The sequence below is a fragment of the Phyllobates terribilis genome, unplaced genomic scaffold, assembly GCF_046119375.1.
Source record: "Phyllobates terribilis strain yellow unplaced genomic scaffold, ASM4611937v1 Scaffold_4__5_contigs__length_816908805, whole genome shotgun sequence".
Lineage (NCBI taxonomy): Eukaryota > Metazoa > Chordata > Amphibia > Anura > Dendrobatidae > Phyllobates > Phyllobates terribilis.
In genome coordinates this window covers 291,809,872-291,818,832 of record NW_027362764.1, presented here as the reverse complement: position 1 = coordinate 291,818,832, position 8,961 = coordinate 291,809,872, and the positions used below count along the sequence as shown (strand labels likewise).

Below are 8,961 nucleotides of genomic sequence, written 5' to 3'. Positions count from 1 at the left end.
AAGAGCACATCACTCTGCTGCGGCTGTAGTTGTCTGTAAATGATCGACAGGGAATCTGAGCATTGGCAGGCTCAGATGACAGTCATCACTGTCCTCTGCTCTGACACTGCTGATGCTTTGGAACGCAGGTGCTGAACCCTTCAATTGATAAATACCGGAAGACATGAACTGGAATATAAGTTGGTATACATGCTACGTGTAGGCGAATGTTCACACTGACTACCAAACAGACAAATCTAAGATAAAAACAAAATGAGTAAATGGCAATAGCGCATGAAATTAACATAGGGTATTTAGTTAACATTGTTTTGATTAAAAAAAAAAAACATGTAAAAGCCACCCTACCATGTCAAGGTGACCCTATTAGGGACGGTCCTAACCTCTAGTATTAAAACCTTACCATGTTAAATCACATAAATGTGAATAAAGGCCGAGCGGGACCAAAGCCCAGACTATTGGACACCCAGCCATGGGGAGCTGTAAAAACTTAATGTACAGCTCAAAGAAAAGGGAGGCCACGCCATAATTTGCACAGAGTGCAAAAGAATTAAAGCCACAACCGAAAAATAAACTGGAATATAATTTGGTACGCATTCAATGTGCAGGCACATGTTCACACTGGCCTCTAAACAGACAAAACCTAAAAACCTCTTTTAAAAACAAAATGAGCAAATGCCTTGCAGTTAGTCGGGGTCTAGTCCTGCTCGGCCCTTATTCACATTTACGTTATTTGTACCCTATGCTATTTTCATGCACTATTGCTATTTATTTTCTGCAGGGTATTTGCTCATTTTGTTTATATCTTCAGTTTTGTGTTTAGTGGCCAGTGTGAACAAGCTCCTACATGTTGTATGCTCAATAGCTTATATTCCAGCTAGTTTCTTATATCTGTTTAGTAATAAAATCATGATGACACAACCGAATAAAGAATAATATAGCTAACTGGCATGTGACCATTAACAAGAGGAGTAACTTGAAACTCATGGGCCCAAAACAAAATCTGTAAAAGACACCTCACCCACCATGTATTATTTATAATTAATTAATAATGGTATATTCATATGACCTCTTTGGCTACCAGAAATGGACCTGATACTTCTGCCTCCCCCATAGATACATCACTGCATTTAGGTATGAACCGATTTCCCACCCTGTCTCAGACATCTTATGCAGTTTATTCATAGCTTTAACAGTATTAAAAAGTACAGTAAAGTCATTTGCCTTTCTAAAAATAAACAGAATAAATAGCATTGGATACACAAGAGAAAATCTGTGGATTTCAGAAACCATAAAAGGATTCATTTGGTCTTTAATTTCTTCTATTTGTCTGAACTGTTTCATACGGTCTACAAATCTCTTCCAAGTTTTCCAGAGTTTAGCAATACACCACTTAACGCTGCTGTGTGTGATTTGTAGATGTTCCTGTGCAGATTTCTTTTTAGGCTTCTTTAGATAAAAGTTACTAGAGCATTATTTCATTTGCATGTCTGGGAAGAAAAAGCTTGACATCAGTAGAGTAAGTATGGAATGACTAAATATAACTGTATACTTAGTCATTCCATACTTACTCTCCATTAAGATGGGAATATTGTCGTCTTCATCAGTAAAGTACCATAAAAACCTAAAACTATTGCCTTACCAATACATAGAATATAGAGATAACTATGTTATTAAATAACCAACATAATTAACCAATATACAAAAAAAAAGAAAAGGGGTTGACTACAGTGACAAGCCTTTTATTCTAGAAGGGAAAAAGCATTTTGGCATTAGACGGTGTTGGAGTACATGGTTTCCTCTTCCCACATATCAGTGAAGTATTAGGTCATGTTGAACAGTTCTACTTTAAGATAATCAGTTTGATGGTACTGGTCACTTGATGTTGGAATAAGTATTCCGTTCATACGTACCAGGTGAGAGTGCTTTCATTCTGTAAACTCTAGTAGATAAAGGAGGTAAGCAAAAAATGGAATAATCTTTTGGATTAGAAGACTGTGTTGTTAACAGATGCACAAGACTACAATGGCTGATTCTTTATATTTCCTAGGATTTAGTCTAGGATGATCAGTGATGGGATCTGGTTGAACACATTTGAGCAGGGCAATGTCCCCATGTATGGACCCAGACATCAGAGAACTCTTCTGCAAGAACAGTGTGAGTGCAAATTTAGCACAATTTATTACAGTAATGACTTACAAAGTTTGACACAACACTATCTAGTAGCACTGAGTCAATGAAATTGTACCAATCATCCCCCTTAGTGAGACGTAAAGAACATGTAATTAATGAAGTCTTCTATTGATGTAGACAGCTGGTACTATGGGCTAAGTAGCTAGTAAATATGGCAATACCTATTGATTTTAATAAATCCGTCCATTTTAATTTACTTCTTTTATTAGAACATGTGAAAACATCTATAGCAAGACTATTTAAATAATGGTAGTCAAAAACCATGATCGGTCGCCCTTCATTTAAAACTATAAGCCCAGTCTACGTAGTAAGAGCTTCTGACCAATCACACTTTGAACAGCTGTACAGATATCTGACATTTCTCCAGCCTTCAATTGTATTGATAACACTGGTCTTAGGCTGCGTTCACAACATGTTGTGAGGTTGTGTTTTTCACTTTTAAATGAAAGCAAAACTGCTGAGGCTTTAACTAGATTGCTGAAAAAAACAAAACCCACTGCATTTATTTAGAGTAACATATAAACAGTTTCCTACCAAACCACAGTGTACATTACTGGGGTGTGAGATGGTCTAAGTTAAACATAATCGGACCCATACAGCAATACAATTTCTGGTTCATGAAAATACAGTTATATGAAAAAGTTTGGGCACTCCTATTAATCTTAAGCTTAATGTTTGATAAAAATTGGTGTTTTTGCAACAGCTATTTCAGTTTGATATATGTAATAACTGTTGGACACAGTAATGTTTCTGCCTTGAAATGAGGTTTATTGTACTAACAGAAAATGTGCAATCTGCATTCAAACAAAATTTGACAGGTGCATAAGTATGGGCACCTCACCAGAAAAGTGACATTAATATTTAGTAGATCCTCCTTTTGCAAAAATAACAGCCTCTAGTCGCTTCCTGTAGCTTTTAATGAGTTCCTGGATCCTGGATGAAGGTATTTTTGACCATTCCTCTTTACAAAACAATTCCAGTTCAGTTAAGTTTGATGGTTGCCGAGCATGGACAGCCTTCTTCAAATGATCCCACAGATGTTCAATGATATTCAGGTCTGGGGACTGGGATGGCCATTCCAGAACATTGTAATTGTTCCTCTGCATGAATGCCTGAGTAGATTTGGAGCAGTGTTTTGGATCATTGTCTTGCTGAAAGATCCATCCCCTGTGTAACTTCAACTTTATCACTGATTCTTGAACATTATTGTCAATAATCTGCTGATACTGAGTGGAATCCATGTGTCCCTCAACTTTAACAAGATTCCCGGTGCCGGCATTGGCCACACAGACACAAAGCATGATGGAACCTCCACCAAATTTTACTGTGGGTAGCAAGTGTTTTTCTTGGAATGCGGTATTTTTTTGCCGCCATGCATAACGCCTTTTTGTATGACCAAACAACTCAATCTTGGTTTTATCAGTCCACAGGACCTTCTTCCAAAAAGAAATTGGCTTCTCCAAATGTGCTTTTGCATACCTCAGCCAACTCTGTTTGTGGCGTGCTTGCAGAAACGGCTTCTTTCGCATCACTCTCCCATACAGCTTCTCTTTGTGCAAAGTGCGTAGTATAGTTGACCGATGCACAGTGACACCATCTGCAGCAAGTTGATGCTGCAGCTCTCTGGAGGTGGTCTGAGGATTGTCCTTCACTGATCTCACCATTCTTCTTCTCTGCCTTTCTGATGTTTTTCTTGGCCTGCCATTTCTGGCCTTAACAAGAACTGTCCCTGTGTTCTTCCATTTCCTTACTATGCTCCTCACAGTGGAAACTAACAGGTTAAATCTCTGAGACAGCTTTTTGTATCCTTCCCCCTGAACAACTATGTTGAATAATCTTTGTTTTCAGATCATTTGACAGTTGTTTTGAGGAGCCCATGATGCCACTCTTCAGAGGAGATTCAAACAGGAGAACAACTTGCAAGTGGCCACTTTAAGTAGCTTTTCTCATGATTGCATACACCTGGCTATGAAGTTCAAAGCTCAATGAGGTAACAAAACCAAAAAAAGTGCTTTAGTAAGTCAGTAAAAAGTAGGTAGGAGTATTTAAAACAAGAAAATGATAAGGGTGCCCACACTTATGCACCTGTCAAATTTTGTTTGAATGCAGATTGCACATTTTCTGTTAGTACAATAAACCTCATTTCAAGGCAGAAACATTACTGTGTCCAACAGTTATTACATATATCAAACTGAAATAGCTGTTGCAAAAACACCAATTTTTATAAAACATTAAGCTTAAGATTAATAGGGGTGCCCAAACTTTTTCATATAACTGTAGGTCATCGATTGGCTGTTTACAGGCTGTTAATACTGTACATTTCCTCAGTTCAAGATCAAAATCATCCTGAACCTGTACATATTAAGTTGCTCCCTAAAAAATTCAAGTATAACATATGTATTATGTTCAGCAATGACAGAGCTGGAAATTCTTACGTTGCTCTGCTCTTGTTTAGATAAGGATAGAAAGCCGCTTTCCATTGCATTGTGGTGGTCTCAGAAAAAAAAAATGATTTACACAAGTAATTCCTGTAGCTGTAAATCATAGGATGTTCAGACAACAGCAAGAACAATATACGCTACAACTGTAAATATTGCATTCACTCACATGCGTCTCCTACTCCTTGGCCGTGTTTTCTGAACTGCTTTCCAGAGGATTGCGCCAATTACACTGTGCTCGATCACACTCATTTTAGAATTACCTGATCAGTCTACAAAAGTTTAATCTAAACAGAATTGTTGACTTTGATTCAAAGAATCCAAATATTACAGGTCTGGTTGTTGTACGAAAATTAAAGAAGTTGGCCACTGCTTTTTATAGATTGTAAGCTTGCGAGCAGGACCCTCACTCCTAATGTAACTGCTTAAACTGTCTTACCTTGTATTGAATTTATTGTCTGTAAATGTGCTGCGGAATATATTGGCGCTATACAAGTAAAAATTATTATTATTATTTATGATTGCCCCAATCGATGGACCCTGTGCCCCCAAGTGTTTTTCTAATTACCTTCTGCAGTCCTTCTTGCCTGTGAGCAGCGCTATCACTGGCCGCTCACAGGCATCATGTGACCCCCGGGTGCAGCCGGCTCTGACATCCGCTGAGGTCACGTCAAGTTTCGGCTGCAGCCGGGCGCTGCGTTCCACGATGAGTGATGGGCTGTGAGCGGGGTTACCCTGCGCGTCACACCCAGCATCCACCGTGCGTTCTCCATCTCCCCATTCATTGGGAAAGCGCGTGGTGAATGCTGGGTGTGATGCGTGGGGGTAACCCCGCCCACAGCCACCGCATCACTGATGTCACGTCAAGTGAGGCGTGACATCAGCGGCAGGTCATATGATGCCTGTGAGCGGCCAGCGGTAGCGCAGCAGGAGGTAATTAGAAAAACACTTCGAGGCACAGGGTCCATCGATTGGGGCAATCAAATAATAATAATAATAATAATTTTTACTTATATAGCGCCAATATATTCCGCAGCACATTTACAGACAATAAATTCAATACAAGGTAAGACAGTTTAAGCAGTTACATTAGGAGTGAGGGTCCTGCTCGCAAGCTTACAATCTATAAAAAGCAGTGGCCAACTTCTTTAATTTTCGTACAACAACCAGACCTGTAATATTTGGATTCTTTGAATCAAAGTCGTTTAGATTAAACTTTTGTAGACTGATAAGGTAATTCTAAAATGAGTGTGATCGAGCACAGTGTAATTGGCGCAATCCTCTGGAAAGCAGTTCAGAAAACACGGCCAAGGAGTAGGAGACGCATGTGAGTGAATGCAATATTTACAGTTGTAGCGTATATTGTTCTTGCTGTTGTCTGAACATCCTATGATTTACAGCTACAGGAATTACTTGTGTAAATAATTTTTTTTTCCTGAGACCACCACAATGCAATGGAAAGCGGCTTTCTATCCTTATCTAATGTTGCTCTAGTCAGGTCCTGGAGTACACTTGAGACGTAACCTTTGAAGAATTTATTAGGTGGTCTTCGCCACGCCATTGCTCTGGCAAATTTGGCAGATCTGGAAGGGACTGGTGTGAAAATGCTAAAAGTTGCAAAAGTTTTGCAACTTTTCAAAGTGATTTATGCCAGACAATGGTTTGTAGAGCAACATCCTCATTTGTAAGGCCAACATACTTCACTTTGTCCTGTTGTTCAAAGCGCACTAGATTAGCATACTTCTCTTGTTCTCAACCAGGACACTCAAGTTTAGTTTGAGCTTTGTCCTTAAAGAAGCACTCCTCCGATCAAAGTTTTTATCCTCCTAATATATTGCAGTGATCATATTATTTAGCACTGTGTACTTACAATTGCTCATTTTACCTTTCTACCCAGGTAATTCTTCCTGTCTCTTCACAGCACAGAGAAAAAAAAGTAGTCTCTTGTCCCTGCAGAAATCATTCCTCTCTTCATCTCCTGACCCAGCTGCTCCGCCCCTTCCCCCTGACTTTTGCAGTGACTGATAAGTCATACAGGGAAAATAGACTTCCTGTTTCTACATAGAGCTTAGAAGGATTCAGCTAGTCAGTTTTTAATCATGTGATGTCATAGACCTAATAGAAAACAGAAGAATTAAGTGGGTATAAAGGCAAAATGAGCAATTGTAAGTACATCCCAGTGACTGTCCTTCGTATGATGCAGAAATGTAGATACGTTATTTTTTCTTTTCAGAATATTTCCCCGACTTATACATTTTATAATAACACAATCTAATATGGGACACTTTGATCAAAAAGCTAAATTGTATAAAGATTGAGCCATATACCAGTGCCTTCAAATAGCCTGAGAAAAAAACCTTTAGACATTCCTCAGTGAAATGTAATGCCCAAAAGTCTAATCTCGGCAAACCAAAATTGCACTTAAATAACATTTTCAAGAATTTAATAGTAAAAAAAACAAAAACATAATAAAGAAATGTTTGTAAATAAAATTTATTTTGCTCTGTGTTTTCCAAGATTAACATTGAAACCATCACAAAACAGCATTATAATACATTAATGTATTGACTATTTACAATATACAATAGTGTATTCAATTCTCAAAAAATAGATACAAAAGCTAGGAGAAACCCCAATCAGGTGTTCCAGGTTAGGATAATTCATCATAGATGAAAAGTTAAAAGAACTGGCCCATAGCAACCTAAATCAAACCTAGGGGAAAGGAAAATTAAGCAAAGCAACAAACTGATTAAGTGTGAGTGCAGTAACCACAATTCCTCCCCTTAGTATAATATTGCACAATCATTTCACACAAAAAAATGCTAGAACACAGTTATGATAATTAACCTAAAAGAAAACCAATTTGACTGTTAAGAATTGAACAAAACTATAGTAAATGGATAGGACACTCCAAAAAAAATAGCCCGGAATAGGAGAAATCTGGTAGAGTGCCAACATGCTGGTTAGTGGGAGAACCACACCTCGTCTCAACATGCTCAGCAATGTTATCAGTGGGCATAATATTTAAAGTTCACTTTACCTTTATAATCTAGCTGTTAACGTTAGCGTTATCTTTAAATTATATGCGGTCAGTAATGCAAACCATTGTACCTAATCATTTCTTTATGAATTTTATGACATTTAATGTTTTGAATACAATAAGAAAAAAGTATTGTGACACGGTGGTCACTATGCAGCAACAGCTCAACTCAAGGCCATAATGGTAAAAGTTCTTGATTGTTAAACATTATAAACCGTTTTGGTTCTTAGTTCATTCCACTGGTAGCTGGAAAAAAAAGCGGATGTCCACAGGAATCAGTGTCTTGTAGAAGACATTACACAGGTCTTTAGGAGGACTATCTCAGCCAGGACTAAACATGGGGAGAAAAAGAAAAAGGAGGTCAATCAGTGCAAGGGCCACATCTAGGATAAAACTCTACAATGGTTCAGGCAAGCACATTAAAATACAGATGTGAAATAAAGTATTATAGGGACAAAAAGATATGGACAATAAAACGCATCCATATATGAACAAGTGCAGTAATTCGCCATTTTTTATTTTTGATCCAGATTTTGATTCAGTATTAATATCTGTATTTGAGAAACATTTTCTTCAGTAGGAGGATCATGCAAGTATCACAAGGAGTATGGTTTAATCACTTCCAAAAACTAAATCTCTATATCAGCTTGCAAAGAAAAAAAAAATACTACAAAACTGCAGAAAAAAAACAGTAATTTCTGAAAATATGAGATATGCCTATATAAACATTGATCCCATTCAGTTCAACACCAGGAAAGAGTTCATAATACACCATCGGATAGAGCATGCTGAGATTTTGAACATGTGGTCAGTGTATGGAAAATCCACCACAATGCAAAACCTGACCATTTGCACTCAGTTTTTATAGGGAGTTTATGAAAAAAAACAAAAAACTATGGATGATGATGAAATATATACCTGTCTGACTAAGCTCTCAAGCTAGGGGGACACAATGAATTTATCCCGCTAGGGGGACACAATGAGTTTATCTGGTAAGTTTTTAAACTAGACACTAGAGTTGAATACAAAAGAGAGGAAGACAGTCAGTCCTTCCTTTAGTTCAGAAAGGACCAATCACTATGAGGACCCAGAGTGATGAGGCGGAGGTCCAACCCGCCACGATTGGTCAATCTGTGCAGACCAACTAATCGCAGACAAATAGTTAAATTTAAAATGATGATACCGCTATTGCCCGCTGGGGCTTGTAGTGCTGCTGCTTCTCCACGCTACTGTTGACCCAGTGCCTCATGCTACTGCTGCTGTGTGTGATTTGTGATCACCACAGTGTTCCCA

At 38.2% G+C, this 8,961-nt stretch overlaps 1 protein-coding gene across 5 annotated transcripts in view; it reads right to left on the bottom strand.

Moving 5' to 3' along the window:
• Nucleotides 1-7,105: 7,105 nt before the first annotated feature.
• Nucleotides 7,106-8,961, bottom strand: part of GOLGA4 (golgin A4) — a 103,101-nt gene continuing 101,245 nt past the window's right edge. For all 5 annotated transcript variants that reach the window (XM_073678313.1, XM_073678314.1, XM_073678316.1 and 2 more), the window contains one exon: nt 7,106-7,999. Coding sequence is in view for 1 of the 5 variants with exons in the window: in XM_073678314.1 (XP_073534415.1) it covers nt 7,985-7,999 (15 nt within the window). In the remaining 4 variants the exon portion in view is untranslated. The remainder of the gene's footprint in view (nt 8,000-8,961) is intronic.